A 27,915-nucleotide genomic window follows, 5' to 3' on the forward strand; every position below is an offset into this window, starting at 1 on the left:
GCACCGTCCAGCAATGAGAATGTTCTCTGGCCTCTGTCCAGTACTGTCCCCATTGGCTGTTCGTGACTTTTGAGCAGTTGAAATGCAGCTCAAATGCGGAGGAACTGATGTTTAAGTGTAGTTGAGGTGTTTAGATATTTTAGAAGTTTAGGTCATTTAAATTTGGCTCCGGGCTATGCTATTGGACAAAACCGTCTGGAATGCAGCCCTTCTCACACAACCAGGATAAATCATCTACGAGGTTTGGGGCACAGTTCGCTTGGCCAGCAGGGTCAGCAGCTGCAGCCTCTCCCCATCTGCCCAGCTCACACCCTTCTGACCAGGGCTTTGAGCCATTTCTTCAGAAAGGGTCCCAATGAGATTAACTCAGTCCCGCGTATATGTACCGCGTATATCTGGAAAAGTATGGTTTTCACCTGCCTCTGCTGTGGTTCTCATTCAGCTCTAACAGGTCCCTTAAGTATGACTACTATTAGTTTAGTACAATTTTCATAGAAATCTCCCTAAAATGTATTATATGCGTGGCTCCTTCCATCTTAAATAGTGTAATTAACCTTTTCTTGGTGGCACAAAGTCTCATATTGGTATCAGTAGACTCAGGAGAGAAGGCACGTCACAGAGCCGCTGCTTTCTGTCACCCCCATTATTTTCAGGGTGTCTCACCAACTCATCTGATCCCCAAGACATAAGCAGAATCCAGACTAACTCAGGAAATGGATTAAAACACAAGTGCATTTTAATCTCTCTCCCTAGAATCAGGAAGCCACTTGAAAATCTCCAGGGATTTTCACAGTATTAGACACATGGTGAAAGAAATCGATGACAGGCTTTTAAAACCAAAAGAATGTTCCCTGCCTGGACTCAATTAAAAAATAAAAATAGAGTAGTCAGGCCGTCAGATACCTAAAGATGTTAAGTAATCATTTCATTTTTTACTTTAAAATTTATATTTGATCACTTTTATTGAAACAAATCTTGGGATGTTTAGAAATCTCTCTGTTGATTCATCTGCTTTTTGAAGCTGTAGACACTTTGACAGAATTACATTGCTAAGTTAAAATTAAAATTTTCATTCATATATAATGTTTGTCTGACCTACATGTAGAAAATGATAGATGATACAGCCTGTAACTAACAATTAGCTCAATCATTATTACCTAAACTGTTCAACTGAATAATCGAATATTTTTCTTGAATGTGTAAAATGTTACCTATAATGGTTTATTTTAATCCATGGCAGCAAATTAACATGCTCAAATGAGCATTTTTAATTCTTTCTTTACTATATTTCCCAGCTTCTAATTCTAGTTCTAAGGAGGCGTTTAAGAATATACAGTTCTCCTCCATGAGATTGTAAGTACCAACATGTATTTGTCAAAAGAATGGACTTATGAATGAATACATTGATATACTTTATTTTTCAAAAATTCTGTCACAGTGTTATTTTACTTATCTAAAGTAGTTTGTATACATTAATTTTTATTTACCCAAGACTGACAACTGACACTTAATTTTTAAATTATCAAATTCAAAAGCGTACAGTTGACCAAGAATATAAAAGTGTTGCATTGTCAGCAGTAAACAGCCTCATTCAAAGTCACACGAGGGATCACATCGTGTGCATATAGGGCCTGAGAGGGTGGCAAAAGGGACATTCAAAATGTGTGTTAAACGCCTGTCTTACGTCTGAAACTACAAATTCCATTTTGACTTCTGTACTAATGGGTACTAATGGATCTGATATCTGGGTGCCTGGAAATTTTTATGTGTGTTTTCTGAATGTGTTTATTTAACTTGGTAAATTTACTCTCAAAACATTAGGTAGCGCCTATTTATTTCATTATAAATGTATGTGTTGGATTTTCACTGGAGCCATTTCAAGGGGAATCAAGGGACAAGTGATAAATACATTCAGGGACTTAAAACTGTCCCACGCTTGCACATATTTCCCCCATCGAGAAGATGGTGATTGGATCCCAGGGGGTGGGAAATCCTCACGTGTTCAGCCAGAATGTTCCCTGGGCCACTTAACTAAACGTCGGCCCACATGTCTTCAGGGGAGCCCACGTTCTGGGGGGACGTCACGTGGTCGTCCCCTGGAACAGCTCGTGGAAGCGTGGCAGCCCTGGAACTCCACAGTCAGTGGTGCAAACCAGCCGGCAAGGCTACCGGGACCTGAGTCTACACTGCCTGCCTGAGGACAGCTGCCTCAGAGGATGGTGGGGGATTAGATGCAGGGGTCCCATCCAAAATACCCCAGGAATTAAAGCAGGCTGAGCCGGGTTCAGGTCAGGGAAAGGAGGAAGGAGTCTCTCTAGTCAGCAGCTGGGGTGGCGTTGGGTCCCGTCCTGCCGCTGACTCTCTGGCTGTCCTCAGGAAAACGTTTAAAGATACTGGAACCTCCATTTTCTCATCTGGGAAATGGAACAACAAGTGCCATCAACCGGCAAGGTTGTTCTGCAGCTTCCGTGAGGCTAAAGGATGGAGAGCTCAGATGGCCACAGAGACACTCTCCCAGTCGTAGCCGTGCCCCTGGGGGTGCTCCTGGCGGGGTGCACACTGATTGTTCTTCCCCGAGACTGTGTCTCGTAAACACCCCTACGGTGACCTGGTAACAGCCTCCAAAGAAATGAGGGGGTGCTGAGTGCTGGTTGCTGTTGGTGTTTGTCTTTCTATCCACGGTGGGAGGAGCCATGAGCAGCTCTAAGTGACACCGCTGTAAGGGCCGCCCTTCCCGAGACTGCGCTCCGCCCGCCCCCGCGTGAGCTTTGTTCCCCATCATCCTCGCGACAGCAGTTAAGTGACTGTGGCTGCTTCCCTTTTACAGATGAGCAAACTGAGGCTGAGAGAAGGCAGCTTCTCCCAGGTCACACGCACGCTTACATCACTTTATGTCTGAAGCAAGGAAGATTTACTGTAGCTCTAAAAGAACCAGAATGGAAATATGGGAGACTTCCCTTTCTTTTTTAAAAATTTATTTATTTTTTATGGAAGTATAGTTAATTTACAATGTTGTGTTAGTTTCATGTGTACAGCAAAGTGATTCAGATATATATACATATATATATTCATTTTCATATTCTTTTCCTTTATAGTTTAATACAAGATATTGAATATAGTTCCCTGTGCTATACAGTAGGACCTTGTTGTTTATCTATTTTATATAGAGTAGAGTGTATCTGCTAATCCCAAACTCCTAATTTATCCCTTCCCCTTTGTTAACCACGAGTTTGTTTTCTATGTCTGACTCTGTTTTTGTTTTGTAAATAAGTTCATTGTATCATATTTTAGATTCCATGTATAAGTGATATCATAGGATATTTGTCTTTGTCTGGCTTACTTCATTTAGTATGATAATCTCTAGGTGGCAAAATTTCATTGTTTTTTATGGCTGAGTAATATTCCATTGTATGTATGTACCACATCTTTATCCACTCATCTGTCGATGGACATTTAGGTTGTTTCCATGTCTTGGCTATTGTAAATAATGCTGCTCCTAACATAGGGATGCATGTATCTTTTCAAATTAGAGCTTTTGTCTTTTCTGGATATATGTCCAGCAGTGGGATTGCAGGATCATATAGTAGCTCTATTTTTAGTTTTTAAGGAACCTCCACACTGTTCTCCATAGTGGCTGCACCAATTTACATTCCCACCAACAGTGTAGGAGGGTTCCCTCTCCTCCACACCCTCTCCAGCCGGTGACTTTGGTGCCCACGGGGAAGAAGCTGCAGACTCCAAGCATCCAGAGTCACAGCATCCACAGCAAGACTTCAGGTTGATGGCGTGTTTTTTTTTTTTTAACATCTTTATTGGAGTATAATTGCTTTACAATGGTGTGTTAGCTTCTGCTTTATAACAAAGTGAATCAGCTATACGTATACATATGTCCCCATGTCTCCTCCATCTTGCGTCTCCCTCCCACCTTCCCTATCCCACCCCTCTAGGTGGTCACACAGCACCGAGCTGATCTCCCTGTGCTATGCGGCTGCTTCCCACTAGCTAGCTATTTTACAGTTGGGGGTGTATATATGTCCATGCCACTCTCTCACTTCGTCCCAGCTCACCCTTCCCCCCCCCGTGTCTCAAGTCCATTCTCTATGTCTGTGACAGCATGTTTTTATAAAACATTCACCAATTAACGTTTTTGAAGAGGCAGGTTTTCTTTGCTTTGCAGTTTTCTTCTCTTGGAGCAGTTCCCTAGCCTGGTGATGGGGCCGGGCTCCCTGACTCCTAGAACCTTGTGTCCTAGTGACCTGAGCCCCATGGGAACGATGCTGGGCTTTCAGCAAGCTCGTTCAGTCCTGGCTGTGCTCTGAGGGGGCCTGGCAGGGCCGCGACGGTAGGTGTGTGAAGGAGGTTAAAAGGCTGCGTTGAGCAGGTCTGGTGGCCCCGAGGCTTTGCAGGCTTTAGAGGACAGGACAGAGGGCGGGACCAGGGCAGGAGGGACCGCAGCATCGGGGGTGGATGCCTTGTGATTGACTGAACCTGGATGGGCAGAGGTCTCCTTAAACCAAAGTGTTTTAGCCACTAGGACATTGCAGGTGGACAGACCTGCTGAGGATGTTGAAGGTGCCCTTAAGAAGTGGACTTGACGGGCTTCCCTGGTGGCGCAGTGGTTGAGAGTCCACCTGCCAATGCAGGAGATGCGGGTTCATGCCCCGGTCCGGGAGGATCCCACATGCCGTGGAGTGGCTGGGCCTGTGAGCCATGGCCGCTGAGCCTGCGCGTCCGGAGCCTGTGCTCCGCAGCGGGAGAGGCCACAACAGTGAGAGGCCCGCGTACAGCAAAAAAAAAAAAAAACAAGAAGCGGACTTCAGGCACAGGGACCCTGGGTTGTGGATGACGGTCTGGGGGAAGCAGGGAGAGCCACTTGCAGCCCCACCTCCAGGAGGACCACTTGCTTTGGCTGGTGACACAGGCTCCGGGCTCAGGCTTATTTAGAACAGCAGCTAGTGGTAAGTGCTGGAGGTTGGGAGCCTTTCCTTAAACACCGGAATCTCCCACAGTGAAGCCCTGAATAAAGTCAGCTTTCCACAGTTTTCCTCTAGAGCTTGATGAGAGTCTTTAAAGAGAGTGCTTTTAGAGGTTTCTCGGGTGTAAACCATATTCAAAGCCCATTTTTCTAATAACCGTGTGCCCCCCCCGTGTTTCCTACCTTTCAGCGCCTCTTTCCCATTCATCCTTTTGAAAATGTGTGCACTTCATAAATTTTCATGCAAAGTTGTTATGCCTTAAAACTCAGATCATCCTGACGTGACAAACTCATTTTGTTTTATTTGCCTATGTTCATCCGGGATGACATTTGAGGCTTTATTTCTTGGGAAAATCCATTCACACAGATTTAAAAATCACTGGCGCAGAGGGTAAGGGTTAGGAATGTTGGTTGAAGTCCCCACAAACCGGAGAGGAAATGGTTCATTTCCACACTGCAGCAGGCTGGTGATCCCCGGGCACAGTGTCTGGAGGCCCTTCAAGGAAACAGCTGCTCCGTCTGTCCTCACGGACGAGGCTCAGCCCGCCCAGGCCGTCCTCCTGGGCACGTCTGGTACCCAAGCCAACAGCCCCCGACGCCTGCACCCTGCGTGGGTGCGCATGCTTTGCGTGGTGATGAGGGCACCCGCGTCCCTCTCGGAAACACTTCTAGCCAGTCCTCCCTTCCAGGTAAAGAAACACGACCAGCACCTATGGAAAACCCATTCCTTCAGAGCGGATGTGATACATTCCTGCTGTGAAAATTGGTAACACCCAGAGCCCAGCATATATATCTGATGAATTTTGGGTGCCTTCTAAGAGGCATTTAATATCAATTCATGTTGAATTGCACTTATTTTCTTTGGGGGGTTTACTGTCAGTGGCGTGTGTAGAACTCCAATGTGTGCAGGGCTCAGAGAAGGCGAAGTGGTGGTTATGAACCGGGTAGACGTGGAGACCCGGGTCCATTCTCAATCGGCTCCTACGGTTTGTACCCAGGGAGCATGTACTTATGGGGAGCAAAGAGCTTTCTGATACTGTGTGTTTTTCTCCATGATTAAAAGAGTACCTATGCGGGCTTCCCTGGTGGCGCAGTGGTTGAGAGTCCGCCTGCCTTTGCAGGGGACACGGGTTCGTGCCCTGGTCCGGGAAGATCCCACATGCGGCGGAGCGGCTGGGCCCGTGAGCCATGGCCGCTGAGCCTGCGCATCCGGAGCCTGTGCTCCGCAACGGGAGAGGCCACAACAGTGAGAGGCCCGCGTACCAAAAAAAAAAAAAAAAGAATACCTATTCATTAGAAGCGTTGGTAGGATATACAGAGACCTGTCAGCCACACCATCACTGAATGATGACCGTGGTTAGAATGTACTTCTCAATTTTCTTCATTCACAGGTTTTCTTTACAATATATTCCATCTTAGACTGGATAGAATTGAGTAGGCCCTGCTTTTTTCGCTTGGAGTTATAAAATGAGCATTTCGCCTGCTACCAGGACCCGCCTGAAGACGGTGGTGTGGCTGCCTTCTGTCCTGCTGAGTCAGACGTTACTTATTCTGCTGGATTTGGGGGTGTTTTTATAGTTTTTCGCTGTTATACACACATCCCTGTCGACTCTCTCTGAGCATAAAGCGTTTTCCCCACACTCTGCCTCAGTTTCCTAGGCTAGACGTCGGGGAGAGACCTGCCCCGTGGCCATGGGAGGGCTCGGTCGTGGACCAGATTCCCTGTGGGCGGCGGGGACCCAGCCCCGCTGACGGGCCTCTGTGTCTCTTCCAGCCGTGTCCTACACCAACTACAAAAAGACGCCGCCGCCCGTACCCCCCCGCGCCACCTCCAAGCCTCTGATCTCGGTGACAGCGCAGAGCAGCACTGAGTCCACGCAGGACGCCTACCAGGACAGCCGCGCCCAGAGAATGGCCCCGTGGCCCCAGGACGGCCGCGGCCTCTACAACTCCACGGACAGTCTGGACAGCAACAAGGCCATGAGCCTGGCCCTGGAGACGGCCGCGGCCCAGCGCCATGCCGCCGAGGGCCAGGGCGGCTCGGCGCGGACCAGTGACAAGGCCACCATCGTGTCCAAGGCCGAGGGCTTCCTCCAGAGCCGGCGTTCCTCCATCGGGGTCCAGGTACCTCCCGCGTGCCCCCCACGGTGACACAGACCGAGCACTGCCGACCTCGGCCCGGGCCCTCGCAGGGACCCCGCAGGGGCCGGAGGCTCCAGAGCCTGGGCCTGGCCTTCAGGGGAGGCTGGCCTGTGGGTGCAGCAGGCGGGATGCCCCGGCCAGGCCCACCCGCCACCCGGAGGGCCCCCCCCAGGCATTTCCAGGGGCTGCCAGCTGCTTGGAGAGTATGGAAATAGGTTATTCTGACACTTAAGAAGGAGGTTTTGTGGTTGAAACCTGATTTTTAGTCTTGTGGCCTAACAGTAGAGTGGGGAGAAAGGGCATTGGGACCAAAGGTGAATGACAGGGAAGGGCTGCTTGTACGAAAAAGGGGCTCACAGCCACTCGAGGTGACCCCGAAAGTCCCCGCGCCGACCCCAGGACGCTGCTGGGTTAGCTCTGGTCACTGTGTTCTGAGCACCGAGGGCCGAGCCACCTCCGCTCAGGCCGCAGAGGCTGCCCCTGCACCAGCTCCCACTACCGCATCCACTCGGGCACAGGGACGGGGAAGGCGCCCGGCTAGGAACAGCACCATCCAGCTCCTGCCCCAACCCAGAGATGGCCCAGGACAGGCCTCGCGCGGACCACGTTTCCCAAGAATTCTGCCATGACTCCCTGCAAGAGGTGGTGTCGGCCAGCCAGGCAGGTTCCCCGCGGCGTCCTCGGCAAGCACGGGCGCCTCCACCAGCCCGAGTCCAGCCGAGGGCTTCCCTGGCGCCAGGGAGGAGGGCCTGCGAGCTCAGCAGGTGTGAGAGGGGAGCCGTGTTCTGGGCGTCGGGGGCCGGGGGACGCAGGCTGGGGAGACTGCCCGCTGGTCTGGGTCCTCTGAACCCGGTCTCCACACTGTGGCTTCGTTGTTTTGTTTAGGATTCTGAATTCCCAGAGCATCAGCCATACCCAAGGTCAGATGTAAGTACCAAAATATACTCCAAAGCCAAGTACGCATGAATTTTATTTTTTCTCCCTTTTTGGATTATTCATACCACTGCTCATGTCACCTCTCTCTGTCCTGATTCTATATGCCAGGCTCTATGCTAGGTGCTCCCATATTACTGCAGGGAACCCTTGCATCCCCTGATGACACAGATTCAGCCCCACTCTGATGAGGACGAAACTGGGGCTCAAACGGGCAGGCGACTCGCTGCAGCCGAGGCCTGGCCGGGCCGGGGGTACTGGTACGGGGGCAGCTGGCGTTCACTCGGGGGTCACTCTGCCGTTAGACTCACGTCTCCAGATGAGACTTGTGAGGCCCCCAAGCTCAGGAGGCCAAGGTCACCTTCCTGGGTGCGTGTGCCCCCCGGTCTGCCCACCCGCCCCCTGCCACAGGGGCACAGCCCACCCAGCCACAAACAAGGCTGGAGGGTCGACTTCCAAACACGAGGAGTTGCCAACTTACCCGAAAATAGCGGGAACTTTCTAGGTAATTCAGATAATTTCAGGTAATTCCAGAAGCCCATAAAGCGAGTTTATCCAGCCACCACTTCCTGCCTGCAAGTCACCCCAGGAGCACCCCCCCCACACGCCCCATTCTGCTTCTGGCTGCCGTGCCTCTCCCCAGAAGGTCCCCCGCTCTGCCCGGGTCACCCTCCCTACCAGCCTCGCCGGACCCTCCCCCAGCTGCGCATCGCGTGCCGGCCGGGCGCACCTGCCGCCTCTTGGTACCCAGCGCCTAGCACAGCGCCTGGCACATAGCGAGCTCTCGGTCAGTGTCGGTGGGCGAGTGTGGGCGAGCGTGCGAATGCAGGGGTTCCGCTTTCCTCCTGGTGGCATGTCACAGCACGATGCGAGCTTGTCACCTCGCGGTGGCCAAGGGAAGTGAGCTGGAAGCCAAAGAAGATGTCGTCCAAGAAACTCGAGTGTCAGGATAAACGGGAGACAGATGGGTGTGGGGCGCCAGCTCGAGAGCACAGGGGGGAGAGGGATGAAGTGAAGACGGAGCCGATGGAAGGACCACCCTAGATGCCTAGAAAGCTCTAGAAGAATGCTCGAGGGCGTCAGGGTGGTCAGGGCACAAAGTAGAGGTGACGCTAAGGGCGAAGAAGGGGGCTGGCTTGGGGCCACGTGTGGATCTGCTGAGTCTGCGTCCCAGCCCCGCCCCGAGCTGCCCTCATCCTCACAGTAACCCCACGGGCCAGCTGGAGCCACATCCCTGTCAGGGACGGGGAACCTGAGGCTGGGGGTGAGTGACTTGCCTACAGGTTGACAGCCACAGGGGGAGGGTGGGACCCCAGCCTGCAGTCTCCTGCCGCACATGGAAGGGGAAGAAATGAGGGTCCAGTGGTGACCCCCCCACCCCGGGAGCCTGCTGTGATTCTCACCCCATGACCCCGCGTGGAGGACGGCAACGCCCCCGACCCCATCACGCTGTCCTCAGCTTGCAGGGCAGGGTGGCTGGTGTTCTGAGAGCCCATCCAGCGCTGGGGGGACGGGTTCCCGCCTGGCCTCCCAGAACCAGGACCTGACGGGCTCCCAGAACCACAGCGGTCAGGGAAACTTAGACAGTGCAGAGTCTTCATTTTACAGACGCTGTCCTTCCCCCCGAGCAGAGTGCGCCCTCCTGCCTGCACCTTCCCTGGAGCCCGGGCCCAGGATGAGCACTGATGTGTAGGGTCCTCAGGGGCTCAGCTCAGGGCTCCTCCCGTGACATCCTGCCCAGGCCCTGCAGGTGTGCGCCAGACCTGGGTCCCTCCTGGTGACATATCCCAGCCAGCACACCTGTCTTCTCACCTGGAGCCCACACCTGGCCCTACCTCACTTTTCCTCACGATGGTGGTGACAGTTAGCTATTTTCTTTGTGCTCATTTTTGTTTTTATCTGTGATTTGTCTGTTATTGCAGTTTCTACTTGTGTGTGTGTGTGTGTGTGTGTGCGCATGTGAAACTCTGTAGAACGCGTTTACTGTTCCCAGACCCTGTGATGTAGTTTACTGTCAGGGATCCTTCAATTCCGTCTGCCTCAGTCACCCCATCTCTAAAATGGGAGCGATTCCCACTCTGCGGTGTCACCAGCTGGTTACTGGGTTTAAACGTCCTCTCTGAGATGCTGCTGATTTACCCTGACCCAGGACGCCCTCGGAGTCCCAGCCGTTTCACGTTTCCAGCAAGCCTTCCCTCTCCACCCCACCTTCTTAACTGCTTCTGCTGGGGCTGTGAGCATCTCACGGAGCAGGGTTGGCAAATCATATTTAACTGTTGGACTTGTAATAGGTCCCTGAGGGAACTGCGGGGACTTTGTATGGGAAGCAACGTACCCGCTTTGCTATGTGTGAAGTTTTGAAGGCAGAGCCTAAAATGAGCTCAGTTTAGAGCAAAAACTTGAGATTGGAGCTCCAGCAAATATTCTAGTAACAGCTTGCTTCTCTCTGGTGCCTCCAACTACGGACGATCAGCCTTCACCTCCTGAAAACGCGGGCCACGCACACACATGCACAGTCACACATGTGCGCTCATGGGTACACGCATGTGCTGCACACATGCACGTGCACACATGCGGACAGGCATGTACACGCACACGTGTGTGCACTCACACACACAGCGGCCACACCAAACTCCTTGTTCCTTAACTGGCCTGTGCGGGACCGTCCTCCTTCCCACTGCTCTTCCTGGCCCGAGGCTCAGTATCCGTCCCTCCACTGAGGCCCGGGAGAGTGAGGCGGGGGCTTCTGGATCCCGGCGCCCACCACTCACTTCAGCGATGGGGTGGTCCTTTCCCCTCTCATCAGTGAACACCTCCGGTACAGCGTTTGCTTCACAGAGAGTTCCTTTAAAAGACAGGGATTTTGCTGATTTCATCTTTCTTCGCAATGCCTGGAACACCGTGGATCTTGTAAAAAAAAAAAAAGAATGTACGCATATATTTCTCCAAACCTTTACAATCCTTTTACCCTCCTAGGCAGAATTTTCTCTCGGGAAAACAGTCCTTTGATTTCCTTTCCACTGTGCACAACAGTAATTCCTTTTCTTTGTCCCAAACTTACTTTTTTCCCCATCTGCATAAAGCTGACCCAGGATTTCTGAAATGATAAATATTTAGCTCATCCTGGCCTCGTACCACTGGATCATATCCCCCCTTCACCTTTACCTCCTGAAAAGTAGAGCTATCTTCTTGTTTTTCTGACAGAGGTTTCATATGACAAACACTGTAAAATCTAAAAAAGTCATTAACTATAAACTCCTTGAATTTAATACCTTATTGTTAATATAGCTGATGATCTTCAAAGCGGGGGTGAGAGGGCAGAGCATTAGATGTGCTGTGCAGAAGCTGACGTCAATCAGACCAGGTGCCCAGCGCTTCCCTCGCTTTTGAGAGTAGGAAGAAAAGACTCCACTGAATTTAAGAGATTTACCCAAGTACCACACGGCCAGCAAAGAGGCAGGATTTGACTGCCTCCAAAGCTGCTTTTCCTCATTCGCTGTAAAAATAAGAGAATTATAAGAGAAAACGTACACACGAGAGAAAGGAAGAAAAGGGCATTTTGTGATACCTTGGTTGTATTTTTTAGTCACTTTATGGCATGTTTACGTATCTGTGAAGATGTGCATGTTGTATGTGTGCACACACGTCTTGTGATAGGACCGCTCACGCCACCTGCTAGTCTACATTCCTTAGTGGACATTGGATCGTAAGCATCTTTCGTGGTGTCATCCTTAAACCATCACTTTCATAGCTGCACAGCTATTCTGTGTCATGAGAAATGAAAACTCACCATGTGTTACTATTATCCTGCTTTCCTAGCCTCCTATTGTCCCTACGTGTCACCTTATAACTTGTTAGAATTCGAGGTAACTTCTTTAGACCAGAATCCTAAGACTGGAAACAGTAAGGCAAATACTTGGAACATTTTTATGAAGAAAAGCTAATGCCCTTTCCATTACAAATACCTCTCTAAAACTATACGAATGAAGCAATTTCACCCATATTATGTATCTGTCAAATTCAACAATACCTACCAAAATTGTAAAATGGGATACTTTTGCCTCAGCCACCACATGGGGGCTGTGAGTATAGTCACCAAAGTACATGCACGTGCAGACGTGTATTTATAGCGGCGTCATTGACAATGTCAGAAAACTAGTAATAACCAAATTATCCGTCCACTGAAGACTGATTAAATAAATCAGGTTATAGCCATAGAATGGAATAGCAGTTAAAGCACAAGGTAGCTCCTTTTGCACTGACATAGGGTAACATTTTTAATATATTAACCTTTATTGCAATCTTTTTGTGTAAAACAATAACAACAGTCTCCCCACCCAGCAAGGTAACATTTATGTGAGCCGTGACCCACTTGAAACTCAAAAGACGTGGTGATTAACAGCAAGGTTAGGAATTTTATTCAAGCATGTTTCCCCCTGCAGTCAACCTATTTCCTCTTCCAGCCGCCAAAATATGCGACACAAATGAGAGTCGACTTCCGTGCATGTTTTCAGAATTGCACCAATAAACAGTGGGGAGCCCCCGGCTGCTGTCCCCAGCTCCGCAGCCCACCGGGAGCTGCAGGGTCTCCATGTGGCCGTGTTGATTCTGGCCACAGCGGATCAGTGCAGAGCATGGCTCTGCCCCCCCGACAAGCTGTGCACCCCTGGGCAAGTTACTCACCTTCTCTGATTCCTCAGTGTTGGATGTGGCTGGAAATGGCACAGGGCATCCTGTGCACCAGGTGTAGTAACACTTGTCCGCTCTTAGCATGGTACCCGGTGCGGGGTCAGCGGAAAACAAATGCCAGCTCGCTCTTAGTACCATGACTTTTACTCACCACAAAATGAGTCAGCCCCCAGCGACAAAGGCTTAGCCGAGGGGCATCCCAAGTTACAGGCACAATTGTTAAGTACACCTTTTTTCTCACAACTCACAGGAGAGCGTCCTGATTATTCGTTTAATGGTTTGTATCTTACCCTTGCAGCGATCATTAATATTTTTTAGAAAAGATGTGTTTGACAGTTTCGTTATGACGTTTGTGGATTGGGGTCAAACGTCCTTTTGAGACAGTGGGCAATATTCTTTGTGAAAAGGACAAGGGACAGTGTAGTGGCTGGGATAATATGTGACTAAACGAACCTTTGGTTTTGCAGACTTTTCATACTGAGAGTTTGCGGGGCAGCTGGGGGGCTGTTTGTTTATTTGTTTGGTTTTTTTTTAGAAAACCTGCGCTACTAGAATTCTCTCATGAGTTAACTTTACACCAGTGATGATCATAAATGCTTCTTTGGGGTTGGGGAGAGTTTTCGGCAAACGCAGCCGCCATAAGGATTGTGTGTAGAATGCACGATTTCTGTTCTGACATCGCCCTGCTCTGGGCACAGTCGTTAGCAAAAGAGAGACAGCTCTGTGTAGGCGCAGATGGAGAGGTTACCTCGGTGTTCCTGGTAAATGCTTAAATTCCTTCCGTGTGTTCTTGTATGTGGATGCAGCCATCAGCACAGTCCTATCGAATCGCGTGTGTGTTTTGTTAGCTCTCTGGTTCATGCTGTACCTGTAGGGTGTGATAAGAGCTTTTAAGTCCTCTCATAATGCAATCTAACAAAGCCTATTTTTGCCCGAGCTAAACAAAGCAATTATATTTGCATACATTTAAAAGACTGAGGTGCCGCGTTGAGTTCAAGTGGTGACGCAGAATTTGACGAAACACAGTAGCAACTTAACTTATGCCAATATGAGTGCATTTCCCTCTCTCTGTCATTTTCCTGGGTCAAGTGCGTCTCTGCATTAATTAAACAAATACATAATTAATTACCACAAATGAATACACACACACACAAATAGTCCCTGGCTCAGGTCCCATGTCTCGGTTCTAAAATAAGGTGTTCTGTGTTGAATTAGGTGGAAACAGCTACCGACTCTGACACAGAGAGCCGTGGCCTGCGGGAGTACCAGTCTGTTGGCGTGCAGGTGGAGAACGAGAAACGGTAACCAGCCCCCCGCATACACCCCTCTCCCAAACGGGGCTCTTGGTCTGTAACCTGACTGCAAGTGTCTAGACCACACTGACCATCAATAATTCAGGCCATTTGACCATCAATAATTCAGGCCAGGAAACAGGGTCATATCTTTATACTTTTCAACGTGTATCATTCAAGTGTGAATTAACATCCTCCCATGCCTTGTTTCTGCAAGCGTCAGGGGACCCGCTTCTTCTAAAGTAATTTACCACCTACGAAAGCAGAGGGGCTGGCAGCTCTGAATGTTAGAGTCCTTTATCCAAAGGGAAAAAACAGGCTGAGGGTGAAACAAGCACAGGTTTTCTCACCTTATCATGTTAAAAGTAAAAGGAAAGACAGAGAGAGAGGGAGGGAGATTGAAAGAAGTTTAAGACCTTAGCTGTGCTGGGATTGTGACACTTCAGAGGAACCCCTCAAACTGTCAAACACAGAGAAGTCCATTACAGGAGTGTTGTGTTTGTCACAAAAACAGGATGACTATTTTATTTTATATTTAAAATAGCATATCTTGTAAATTTCATAAGAACAAATTTTGATGAGCGCATTACATTGTGAAGCCCCGGTGATTCGCTCACGGTGGAGGGCCTTAGGACCAACCTGCAAAGGTTTTGATTGCCAAGGAATTCAGAACACAAACTGATGGCTTCCCCAGGACACGAGCTCTCAGAACCCGCACGTCGTCGTCTGTACCTGGGGACCTGGGCTGGCTGTCTCCGTCCCCCGTGGTGGCTTGTTCTCAGCTCCTTTGCCTCCAGGGCAGGAGATGGTGGCAGGTCCATTAACCAGCTGTACTCACAGCTGTGTGCCAGCCAGGGGCCAGTTTCTGCAGAGCCAAAACATGTAGCGTGGGCAAAGTTTGGATGTGCAGACACACATGCACGCGTGCACACACACACAGATACACATACACACACACACCCAGAGTTCTCACCAGCAAAATCTGCACTCCTGTTATAAGCTCACTTCTGCCAGTCATTTCAGTAACCGGCTGTGTGGAATGACTGACATTTAAATACATGCGCTGCAAATGTTTTTTAAACACCTGCTGAGGTCAGAATTTGGATTCATTGTTTTGCATAAAAGACAAAATCGGGATGATATTACATTATTCAGGTAGGGGAAGAAACTCATGTCCTGAGCTGTGATAGGAACAGCCACCCAAACTCAGTAGGACACAGATGTTATTACTTAGAAGAATTGTAGACATAAAAGAAGCGGCCGGGCTTCGTTTGACGTGTACGCCACAAACGGAAGAGAGTAAACTTGTAGCGTCTCCCTGAAAGGCAAGTGACCACTCCAAGGTAGTGGTTTCACGGGATACATCAAGCCTCCTTGTGTCGTGCAATAAACTTAAGTCTTAAGCGGGCATTATTTAGACATTGAAACTTAGGTAGAAGGTAGAGGTTCATTGTTTGCAAAGCCAGATGGTGTTCTGCCATAGATGAAGTACCAAAGTGCTTGTGATAGAGATGAAAACACTCGTCTTCCCCACGAGGTGCCGGCTTGTGGCCCAGGCGCGCTCCTGATGAGTGCATCTAGGTTTTGCTGCACGAGGTCACCTCGCAAAGGCCCCACTTGTCCCCCTTGCCTCCCTTGCAGGTGCGGACGCTTTAAGCGTTCCAACAGCGTGACGGCCGCGGTGCAGGCGGACCTGGAGCTGGAGGGCTTCCCGGGACATGTCGCCACGGAGGACAAGGGCCTGCAGTTCGGGTCCTCCTTCCAGAGGCACTCGGAGCCCAGCACCCCGACCCAGTACGGGGCGGTGCGGACCGTCCGGACCCAGGGGCTCTTCAGCTACCGAGAGGACTATCGGACCCCCGTGGACACTGCCGACCTGCCTCCTCCCGACCCCTGGCTGGAGCCGTCCATGGACACGGTGGATGGCGGCCACGTGTCTCCGTGCCACAGGGACGGCGCTTGGTTTCTGAAGCTGCTGCACAGCGAGACGAAGAGGATGGAAGGCTGGTGCAAAGAGATGGAGAGGGAAGCGGAGGAGAACGACCTTGCGGAGGAAAGTAAGGGCCCAGGTCTCCTCTGAGGCTTGTAGACACGCGTGATGTTGCCGTAACACAAGTGGCAGAATCCCCAGGGAAAGTCCCTGGGTCCCTGAGTAAATTTAAATGAGTGGGCTTCCTACGGCCTCCCACCAATTCTAAGACACAAGTAAATGAGCAGAAAAGCAGTCGTTAAAATATTAAAGGGCATCCTTTTGTTTTGTTTTGTTTGTTGGATAACAGGATGGCTTGTGCTCACAGGGATGTAGTTTATCTCATGTTCCACGTGCCGGTTCTCTTGAATTCTGGCAATGACTTGATATGGAGCAGTTCAGCCGTTTTCTAGAATCATGACTGTCCCGTGTTTATAAGAAATTGCTTTGGCTATATGCCAAAGAAACGTTGGTTACGGTAGATAACTTACCAGCCAGCTGGTGATGGCGGCTCCCGGTTTCCCATCCCCGGGTGGGTGGGGATCTAAGTTCCCCGACCTCGTGTGGGCAGCGCAGATCTGCTCCCAACCCTTTACTCCAGGTGGGTCTCTGGCTCTTGCACAGAAAAGCACCAACCTCCCCTTTCCCTGAAGAAACTTATTCGTCAGGATTGTCCAGAAGCAGCATCCTTTATGAATTGCTATGTTGATTTCAAAACAGATACCTCCTGACTTTGTTTATAGACCAAGAATACCACAAGAAGGATTGCAAGGTACATACAACTAACACTTGTCTTTACCAAATACAGTTTCACAGAGGCGTTTCTGAATGTGTTAACTCGACAAAGCATACTCTTTTTAATGTTTTCTTTTTCCATGAAGTCCTTTGTACAATTGCTAGATCACTATAAATCCTGAAGTTCAAAAGGACACCTGATGTCCTTGGCAATGTCACCCTGACATTGCATGTCCAGAAATCTGCTGTAGGAGAATATGTCAATAATCCCGGCAGTGGAAGCATAAGGATGAAAGTATCAGGACGGTAACTTATAGACACAGTGGCCCTGGCCCGTGAGAAGTCCAAGAAAACGGTTGGTGTTTTGATCCTGAGTTGTTAAAATGTACATTGTTAACTTAGGAAGAAAGGGGGAGAGTGCCGTGCCTTCAAACCCCCAGTTCTCTTCTCCCACATTCCTCTCTCAGTCATCACCCCCCACACCTCCTTCACCGGAGTGGGTCCTAGACGCTGAGGGTTTGGGAGGAAGTGTAGCTGGTGCCCCGGCCATGCGGCATCGGTGCATGTAGCTGCCAAAGTCACACCGCCCCCCCCCCCGCGTTTGTCCACACATGTCACCTGTTGAGGGCACAGCCGACGGTGACTGCGCTCAATCCGATGTTTAAAACTCCCTCGTTTCCCGCAGCTTTTCTTCACTTGTCAGTATGTGCTTCAACGGGGCGAAACCGTTTGAGTTGTAACAGGGATTTATCCTCTTTATCCCGAGTTGACCCGGGATTTGACGGAGACCGTCAGCTCCCGCTCTGTACACGCCCCCGCGTTCAGCCCGGGCTTGGTGAGCGGTCCTCGGGGCTTGGAAGACGTGAGCCTGAGGTTGATGAGTCGGGATGTGTTTCCTACACCCTGTGGCTCCTCCGTGAAATGCCTTTGAAGGGGAGGAGATGGGGGGACAGTTCAGCAAGAGGTAACCCTTGTCAGGGCTTACCCCACAGTATGTCTGCAGCATTTTATTCTAGAATCATGTGGATTTACACCGTTGAGGACACATCCTAGACCAAAAGGTTCTGGTCTCCCTCTGTGCGTGGAAGAGATGGAGGTTAGTCCTTAGTCCTTGCTGTGTTTGTAAGACAACACAGAGCAAAACCTGCCATGTCATGATTTTCCATATTTAGTGTGTACCTTTAATTCAGTTATTATTTTATCAAGGATTATAGTTTTTTTTTAAGAGACTTTTTTAAAAGAAATCTCTAAGCCATCATGTACTGGACACAGTGCCAAGGGCTACGCCAAGTGCATCACTTGCATCTTCAAGGGCTGAGCGTATCATGATACCTAGAAAATACTGTCACCTTTATGGAAGTAAAGAAACTGACGTTCAGAGACATTAAGATCTTGCCCCACGTTCCACAGAGGAGAGCAAGGAATCCAGGCTCGGAGTCAGAGCTGCCTTTTGTCAAAAGCTGTGCTTTCCCACCACGCTGCCCGACGTTCTTCAATCCAGATGTTCCATTCCTGGGAACTTCTCCTTCTCTGTATTCTAACACTGTCTTCTTCTGCTCTTTTAGAAAATGTTGAGCCTCTATCCCTGGCCGTTTACTTCATTCTGATTCTCTGAATCTCTGACACCCATTTGTGGTCCAGAGAGAATCCCTGAGCCTTAAAATTCATACTTAGGTTGTGCCTCAGCCCTTGGAAATTAAGAGGTGAAATTAAAAGGCTCCAGCGCTGAAGCATTGTCATACGTTAGGATTTTCTTGCCACTGGGGCGTTCCATAAAATTCTGGGAGTCATGCCGTAAGTGTACTGTGTCTGAAATCCGATTTGATGATCTACAGTGACCCACATCAACAATAAGAGTCCATCACTTAGGAGGTTCAGTTGTCTTATTACTGGACATCTGGAGAACACGTTTTTCCTTCAACAAGGCAGAGCGGGAAGGGAGTTTCTGCCGTCCCTCAACTGTATTTCCATATACAAGTTTTTTTCTATCTTTTTGGCACCTTTGGGACCTTCTTCCAGACTCTCTCCGTCTTGTAAACACACAGCAGATGTTTGCTGAACCCATACTATGAGTCGTTCGGTAGACTGCAGGTGGATACGCAAAGGAGTGTATGGCACAGAAGCTGCGGTGACCTAAGAAGGGGTCAAGCAAGACCAAGGCAGAGCTGCTCACGGCGAGTGAGAAACATGAAGTATAGCAAGAACAGTGCAGATCCAGTGCTTTAAAAAGTGCTGCCCAGGGCTTCCCTGGTGGCGCAGTGGTTGAGAGTCTGCCTGCCGATGCAGGGGACGCGGGTTCGTGCCCCGGTCCGGGAAGATCCCACATGCCGCGGAGCGGCTGGGCCCGTGAGCCATGGCCGCTGAGCCTGCGCGTCCGGAGCCTGTGCTCTGCAACGGGAGAGGCCACAACAGTGAGAGGCCCGCGTACCGCAAAAAAAAAAAAAAGTGCTGCCCAGTGCTTTTAAAAGACTCTCTCAGGAGCCTGAGAGATGCTGCCGGCAGGGAAAGTCTGAGAAGGCTTCCTGGTGACAGTGACATCTGGGCTGGACCTTGAGGGGAGGTGGGTTTGGTCAAGCTGGTGGGGTGGGGGCGATGGTGATGAGAGAGAACGGTCAAGAGCACAAGCAGAGGCAGAGAACTGGCTGGGAGACCCTCCAGGAAGACCCTCCCTTAGACGTGGACTCTGCACCCGACCGAGGGGGAGGCTGAGCCACTACCTCTCGAGTCCCTGGGCTCTGTCATCCTCCACTGCCTTGGGGACATGCTGCTCAAAGGCGGGGACGGCTCTGCGTTTTCCCAGAGCTCTTACCGCCCGGCCCCCGCTGTCGTTTGACATCTTAGGCTCCTGGAAGGCTCACACTTGGTACATCGATTATCCGCCAGCAGTGCCTGGCAGAAGCCCTGTGCAGCTGAGAGTCAGAGAGAGGAAGAAGGCGGGAAGAGGTGCAGCCTTCACACCCGGGGGGTGGTCACAGCCCTGCTCACGTCTTCTTAAAGCGTAGCATCTAAACCCCACGCATCCTGCAGTCGCCCTCGGCCAGGCTGGGGAAGACCCCGTTCCACAGGCACCAGCTCAATAATCGTGACTCTGCGTGGGTTTTCCTACCACCGTTTAATAACTACGTGCAACTGCATTTCTATGAGGCTCAGAGGCAAAGAACAGAGAATAGATCTGCTTGATCCTTTTTATGATTTTCTTAATTTCTTCTCTTATTTGCCTGACTTTATTTTTTTGTGGACAAAGATGACAAAACAGTTGTTTTGAACCTCAACTGTATGCTTTGCCCACTAAACTAGCACCATATTAGTCACATTTAGGTGTTTCCCTAGTAATGTTTAAAGGTCAGATAACCTTCAAGTCTAGTCCTCATTTTAAGAACAGATACAGGGTTATTGATTACGGCCCTTTCAAAAAGAGAAGCTTAAATTAAATGGCTGTTGAACCAAAACCCTGAGCTTGGAATATTGAAATTTCCGTTCCATGAGATAACTTTTCTCAAAAGCTGTAATTTTATAATCACAGCTCACTGAATTGATTGGACGAATTTAGATTCGTTCAGCCCTCTATGTTTAATAAAAGCGTCGTGAGCCCAGTTAAATACTGGTTTAAGTTAAGTCATGTTAAAGCAGGCTTCCTATTGTTAATACATAAATAGGTATATTCTGAAAGGATTGTAAACCGTCACTAGACTAGTGTTTTGGGATTTTTGTGTTAATTATGTTAAACCAAACGGCTAAGTGGCATAAAGTAAAACCAAAACAATAGTATGTTTTCTGAAATAAAAGAAATGGTTCCAGAACCACAAAGATCTTAGCAGGTCTGTAGAAATATGAATGGTATAAGGAACTCAACAGTGGGGTCTCTCGAGAGGTGTTGGGACTTCCTCTCGCCCCCAAAACAGATCTGCCCAAAAGCTAATAACGTGAACATCACCAAGTCCGATGCATGGACCCGCAGACTCACAGAGCTGGGGGCTTTGGTGATTTCCTTCCTCATCTAAGGGACCCCGGCTTCACTAGTCATGTTAACGCTGGTGTCGGGGTTCGGTGTCCAGCATGGGTCCCCCATTCCTTCCATGCAGAGGGGCGATTATCCCTGGATGGCGGCGGTGGCAGGCGGCGTGGCTCGGTCGCTGTGCCGTCGGCCCAGGGAAGAGCAGACAACAAGTAGAGTGACCCTGAGGATTCGTGGGCCACGTGGCAATGCAGGGGACGAGGAGGACATGGGCCACAGAGAAACTGCCCCTGGGTCTGCAGTTTGCCCAGGAGTCCCCATCAGCAAAGACAGCACATTGAAGACCAGAGCTAATGATGATGCTTCTGAGCACCACAGCTGCTACAGCCTCTGGGATCTGACCAGTCCTCCAGGGAACGAACAGCCACTGCTTCCAGACCCCTGCCAGGACACACAAGCCTGGTTGTGTCCCGGCTCTTGCTAAGGATGTGGTAAATGCCCGACGGAGGTGTCCCCACACAGCCCAGCCACCCAGTGGCCGCAGGCAAACTGGAGCGTAAGAAGAAACCTGTGCTCAAGAAACACAAAACGAAACGAAAATGGTAAAGCCAGAGATCCAGAAGCGAGGAGGTTTGTGGAAGCAGCCATGTCCCCCAGCCTGCTCTACAAAATGAGTCAGGATGGAATCCCAAGAGATCCCGGAGTAATACATCTTCAAATGATCATTTCAGGGCTTCCCTGGTGGCGCAGTGGTTGAGAGTCCGCCTGCCGGTGCAGGGGACACGGGTTCGTGACCCGGTCCGGGAAGATCCCACATGCCGCGGAGCGGCTAGGCCCGTGAGCCATGGCCGCTGAGCCTGCGCATCCGGAGCCTGTGCTCCGCAATGGGAGAGACCACAACAGTGAGAAGCCCATGTACCACCAAAAAAAAAAAAAAAAAGATCATTTCAAACAGTCTGCAGATTTTAGAAAAACCCACCTCGAATTTTGAAAGAAAAGAATAGTGTAAATGTCCTGGCACTTCATAGCAAATTTAGATAGAATTGAAAATTGTGGAACACGCATGAAAAATAAATTAAAGGAGCAAGTCAGTTAATCAAATTTCTTTGTACATCAAAGACCAGGGTTGTCTCAGGTTGTTTGTAAGTTTGCATTCTGATGAGCATACATCCTAATCTGTAGCTCTTGAAAGAAAGTGTCTAAACTATGACAAACTTTGGGAAGGATAGTGGAAAAGAATAAATTGAATTTTCACCTCAAATTCTTTGCAATTATAGGAAGCTATTTACATTATAGGTATCAGATAGAATCATCCCCATTCACTGAGCAGCAAATTCTCCTGCCATTCGCAATCAGGTCATTAGCTACACTCTCACAGCCACTATCTCTCTCTAGCAATAATCAATTTATACCCTTTATAATAAGTCTCCGCTGCGTTAAATCAACACCCACATATCACCCACCTATCCATGCTGTGCTAAAGATGATAAACTGAAGTACTTTATATTAACACTTCCGTTGAAGTACGTTTTAAGAAGAATATGAAAACTGGGGATTAAGACCTCAAAATGGGTAAAACTGATTGACTTTTTAAATTGGGATTGACATATATACACTAATATGTATAAAATGGATAGCTAATAAGGACCTGCTGTATAAAAAAATAAATTAAAAAAAAAAGAAACTGAGGCTTAGAGAAATTAACAATAAATAAATAAATACCATTTCAGGAAGCATAGAGTCAGTGAAAAGAAGTGCACTTATACATGAGTCACTTCTATATATTTCTGCAGTGACAGCTTGGTTAAAACAAGTCTCTTGAAAGGTTTTCATCAGTCATGCAAGTTACAGGGGTTTACGAGTGAAAATTCAACTTTTCAAAAACAAAGCTAACTCTTGCACTCAGCAGCAGTGGGACCAGAGCTGCAGAAACATATTCAGTTTGGGGAATCAAGCTGGGAACCAAGTAGGAAGTATTTTCAGCCCTTCCAGGAGGTGCTCCAACCCCACTGCCCTCCTGCCAGGCTGCAGGCAAAGCAGACAGAGGAGGTGGGCGGGATGGGGGGGTCTGGGGGAGTAAGCCCCTCTCGCAGTGGATTGGTAGGAGACACAAGGGCCCAGGTGTCAAGATGCTGACAAGACAACCTTTTTTTTTTAAGTCTGAAAGGATGCCAGAGTGTTATCCAGTTAACTCACTTGTATTAAAAGGTACGTTTTACACTCTTCTTCATATTTTAGGAGCCAGCTAGAATTGGATGATGTTGAGGAACTATTCATTTCTTAGGAGCGGTCATGGCGCTGTGGTCGTACAGGATGATGGCGGATGGGGCTCTGGCCACAGCTTATCCAAGTGGGTCCGGAAAATAAACGCACTCCGAGACTGGTGATCCTAAGGGATGGGGTGGAGTTGCTTGTGGTACTTTCTTTCAAGTTTTCTGCGTGTGAAATTTGCCATAATAAAACTTTGGGGAACGACAATCTGGACAAGTAAGAAAACACAGGCAAACTAGGAAGTGTTTCAGTCCATTGCCTTCCCCAGGAGAGCATCATGTTACGAACATGTGGGGGCCACATGCTCACCCTGTAAAAATGAAGGCTGTGCTACCCCTTCTGTTGCGTGGCTGATTTCTGTTACATTAGCATGTGTCCTCAGCACCCCTCACCGCAATGGGTTTCTTTCTGGGACATCAGTTCCAACATGTGACACTTGGTTACATGGTATTGAGGCCCTTCCCAACGGTGTCTATGACTCCGTTCCCTTCGAGGGAGGCCAAGGAACACGGTCTCAGCAGCTGTGTGGCCAGGCTCAGGAATCAGCCTTTGATGCCAGTTTCTAATGCACGTTAAACGTCTCAAGTCATTTTATCGAAGGCTGCCTGTCAAATTTACTAATGTTTGGGAAATTGGGGAGAAAAGTAACGAAACTGAGTTTACTTCTCTGGACTCAGGCTACGCCTCTGTGGAAAGGCCAGGTCTCAGGCGCCACCCCAGACCCCCTGAGTCAGAATCTGCCTGTAACCAGACCCCCAGGTGACTCGCAGGCTGATGGGGCTGGCCTTTGTGGGCTCTTCTCCAGATAAAACCTCAAGGACGTAAGCATTCCGTCCAGAGTAAGTACTTAAAATAGCCTGTTAGCGGTGATGGCTGTGTCTCTGCTTCATGACGGACGAACCTCCAGGCTAAAACCCCCTTTTTCCTGAAGGCTTGCCCGCAGGGCACTGGAGACAAGCTTGTCCTGCTCTCCTGAAAGCCTGAGGGAATGGCCAGACTAGCAAACTGGCCCGACTTTGAGTTTCAGGGCGTCCGTGTGGCTGGTTGTTATCTGTGTTCTGCACAGAGTCTTGAGGGGGACCCAAAAGAGAAGATGCTTCTGGCCATCAGAGGAAGATGCTGTGTAAGCTCAGTGAACTAGCTGGGGATTGTTGCTTATAGACAAAACATCAGAGATAAGTGGACCTGGGTATAGTCGCCAGAAATGTTTTCCTACAGATTCCTGTGTGCTTTTGAGAATCATGGGAGCTGGGATCCACCAAAGCTATGATTTCCAAAATACTGACGACGTTTACACAGGCTAAGGAAGACTGGGGCAGAAAGATGGGAAGTATGGAGGCCCCTGGAGGTAGCAGGTGTGGGTTTTTCCCAGAAATTTCATGCCCAAAGTCTTTTATCTGCCCAGTGCAAATCCCAAAGTTGTCACAGCTATTGGGTAATTGGTTAAATCCTTTCCACTGACAAAACTCTATTATTTACATTTTTTAAGTGCTATTTGATTAAAGTCTTACAACTTAGAAATTGGTTCTGGATTAAACTGACACTTCCTACCCCCTGAAAGCGGAGCTGGCCCACAGGGTGCCCCGAAGCAGGATATTCTCACTACCACCAAACGTGGCGCTTCCACGGGTCAGCGGATGGTGATGTGAGCAGGTCGGGGGAACTGGTCACCTGCTGACCCCCGAAGGGCTTGGTGGTGTTAGCAGTAGCTTTCTAAGCTAAATTTCCCCCAACACTGAAGTATCCTGGTAGCTGGCATTTGGTCGTCTTTTTTTTTTTTTAACATCTTTATCGGAGTATAATTGCTTTACAATGGTGTGTTAGTTTCTGCTTTATAACAAAGTGAATCAGTTATACATCTGTTCCCATATCCCCTCCCTCTTGCGTCTCCCTCCCTCCCACCCTCCCTATCCCACCCCTCTAGGTGGTCACAAAGCACCGAGCTGATCTCCCTGTGCTATGCGGCTGCTTCCCACTAGCTAGCTATTTTATGTTTGATAGTGTATATATGTCCATGCCACTCTCTCACTTTGTCCCAGCTTACCCTCCCCCCTCCCCATATCCTCAAGTCCATTCTCTAGTAGGTCTGTGTCTTTATTCCCGTCTTGCCCCTAGGTTCTTCATGACCTTTTTTTTTTTTTCTTAGATTCCATACATATGTGTTAGCATACGGTATTTGTTTTTCTCTTTCTGACTTACTTCACCCTGTATGACAGGTCGTCTTTGAATTTCCTTCATGCTCAGGAATGGAGCAGATGGAAAGACAGTTCAGCCCGTGGCCATAATAAACTCAACAGTTTCACCTCCAGTAACAGAGATGATAGGATAATAGCTTTTGCTCTTTGGGTCATATCCCCTTTGTGTGATGCTTTTGCTTTTGTTTTCTAATTGACCCAGTTTTAAACCTGTTGTGTGTGTTTTTTTCAACAGTTCTCGGGAAAATCAGGAGTGCTGTTGGGAGTGCCCAGCTTCTGATGTCGCAGAAATTCCAGCAGTTTTACTGGCTTTGCCAACAGAACATGGTAAGTGGATCCTCAGGTAACCTCGGCCCCTTGTAACCAAGCTGAACGTCCGTTCTTTCTGTGCTCACCACCTTCCTGCCTGTTAAAAGACTCCTGCACATGTGCAGCCTGGTGAATGAGTAGCGGGACACTCCCAGCTTTGGGGGTGATTTAAAAGTGCAGCCAGGGCTTCCCTGGTGGCGCAGTGGTTGAGAGTCTGCCTGCCGATGCAGGGGACATGGGTTCGTGCCCCGGTCCGGGAAGATCCCACATGCCGCAGAGCGGCTGGACCCGTGAGCCATGGCCGCTGAGCCTGCGCGTCCGGAGCCTGTGCTTCTCAACGGGAGAGGCCACGACGGTGAGAGGCCCGCGTACCGCAAAAAAAAAAAAAAAAAAAAAAAGTGCAGCCAAAGCAGAGAGGCTGTGGGGGTATGGGCAGGGGAGGGGCAGGGGTGGGAAGGAGACAGGTGTTTCCCCAGCCGTGAGGGGTGTCCTCCGCCACCTGGCTGTCCCCCAGGGGACAGCCGAGGAAGGAGGGGAAGCGTAAATCACTGTCACGGTGGATGTCACAGTGAGGACAGTGCTAGGAGGTGGCTTGAAAGAAACACGTAAACAACCACAGTGCAAGAGATTAGGAAGAGATTTTAGAAATAATTTGCGCTTTATATGTTACAATCAGGAGTGAACAGAAATACCATGGACTAAATTAGGTAATACGGTTGGCATTAAACTTGGTTCTGATCTTCCTGAAAATCAAGGGGACACTCTTACCTATATGTGTACTTATATGTATACTATACTATGTATAAATAAATATAAATACATATTGTTACACACACACTTTTCCTTATCTGACTAAAGAAAATATTCACTTGATATTATTTGGAGAAATAACTAAACAGTCATCACATTACTTTACAGGTTCTTTTATTTATAATCCATACACTGACTTCTTTCAGACCAAACATTTTCATTAAAACACAAGTAGGTCTCTGCAAGGTCTCCCATAGCAATGGTTCAAGGTGATCTGATTTTGTTTTGTTCTGTTTTTAAATTTACAAGGAGGTATGTGGATTTACAGAATGTTCTTCCACATCAAAGGCAGCATAGCCCGTCAGAGTTGCCAGTTTATCCCTTTTAATCAGGATCATTAAAAAGTATGTTTTCTCTAATATTTTCAAATTAATCCCATTCAAGTTCATCATGAAATTGAAAGAGTTACCGCCTGGTTGCCTATGACGTGAAGTTATAATCAACATTTAAAAGGGGAAACAGGCAGGTTTAGAGTCCCTGAAAGAAACATACAGCTGTGGAAACATTCAGTTATCATGTTTACTGGGCATGTTCTAGCCTCCTCCGTCGTGTGTATTTAATGATCATCTTTAAGGAATTGATTTAGGCCATTGGAGAGTGTGGTCCGTGTTCCACCGAGTCTGGTGGGGAGGGTCGTCCCCATCTTCAGGACCCTACACTCAGCAGAGGAACATTATTCAGGCTTATAAAATCTGCATGTCTTCTCTGCCAGAAGCAGCTGATACTAGACTTAAAAATTATCCACCCTAATAGTTTTGATTCCTCTTATACATGTCAGATTGCGTTTTGTGTTAACCTTAAAAAGTCTGGCGTGACTGCTTCCTTTCCTTTTGACCTCCGTCTAGGATTAGACCAAAAGAGTCTGGAGCGTTTGTTGGAGGAGGTCAGGTTGGGGCCCTAAGCAGGCCTGTCAGCAGAAATGCTGAAATGCTGACAGTACAAGCAGGGGCCTTGCTCAGCAAAGCCACACTGTCCACACTTTGCAGCTTTAGGCCGGTGACTAGTTTTCAGTCAAAAAGTGGCCCCAGGTGATACATCAAGAGCCCACCAGCTGTTTAGGAAGGACGACACCGGGCAGGACCCGCCCTTGAAGCTGGCGGGTCGATACCGGTACCTCTCGGGCCAGCAGCGGCTCAGCACCCCAGAGCAGGGAGAAACGGAGTCACGCTCAGACCGGCCGGTCTAACAGTGTACTTGAACACGACCCACGGTCTCTTCTCAGCCTTTCTCAGGACACACAGCTCCCAGAGGATGTTCCGGAACATGGAGCCTCAGAGCCCACATCCCACCTGGACCCCACGGCCTGCAGTTAGCAAGGACGGATGGCTCTGTACACGTTGCTGGGGTAGGGGACTGGCCTGGCTCACCACTGACATGAAAAAATGAGACTTACAAACGGATCGGACATCTGAATGTCCAGTGGACACAGATGCAGCCACCTCCCGTGCAGAGCCAGACCCTGGCCGTGCCCAGTTCCACAGACGCCACGGCCTCTGCTCCCTGGGAGCCCAGAGGACAAAGATTTCGCCGGTCCAGTGGGGAGGGCAGGTGACCACAGAGTCCACTCTCAGGCGACATGAGCCTCAGCACAGCCGTGGGGCAGGACCAGGGCCCGAAGTCCCACCTGGGAACCCATTCCA

The 27,915-nt window shown here is 49.2% G+C and overlaps 1 protein-coding gene across 1 annotated transcript in view; it reads left to right on the top strand.

Annotated features, from left to right (window-relative positions):
- Positions 1–27,915, top strand: part of DLGAP2 (DLG associated protein 2) — a gene marked incomplete at its 3' end in the record, with an annotated part of 747,505 nt that overhangs the window by 712,798 nt on the left and 6,792 nt on the right. Inside the window, exons 10-14 of the mRNA XM_081221055.1 lie at positions 6,750–7,099; positions 8,003–8,044; positions 13,955–14,040; positions 15,673–16,088; positions 25,392–25,483. Coding sequence (XP_081077181.1) covers positions 6,750–7,099; positions 8,003–8,044; positions 13,955–14,040; positions 15,673–16,088; positions 25,392–25,483 — 986 coding nt within the window. The remainder of the gene's footprint in view (positions 1–6,749; positions 7,100–8,002; positions 8,045–13,954; positions 14,041–15,672; positions 16,089–25,391; positions 25,484–27,915) is intronic.

The sequence above is a fragment of the Mesoplodon bidens genome, assembly GCF_964165515.1.
Source record: "Mesoplodon bidens genome assembly, chromosome: 20".
NCBI classification, from domain to species: Eukaryota; Metazoa; Chordata; class Mammalia; order Artiodactyla; family Ziphiidae; genus Mesoplodon; species Mesoplodon bidens.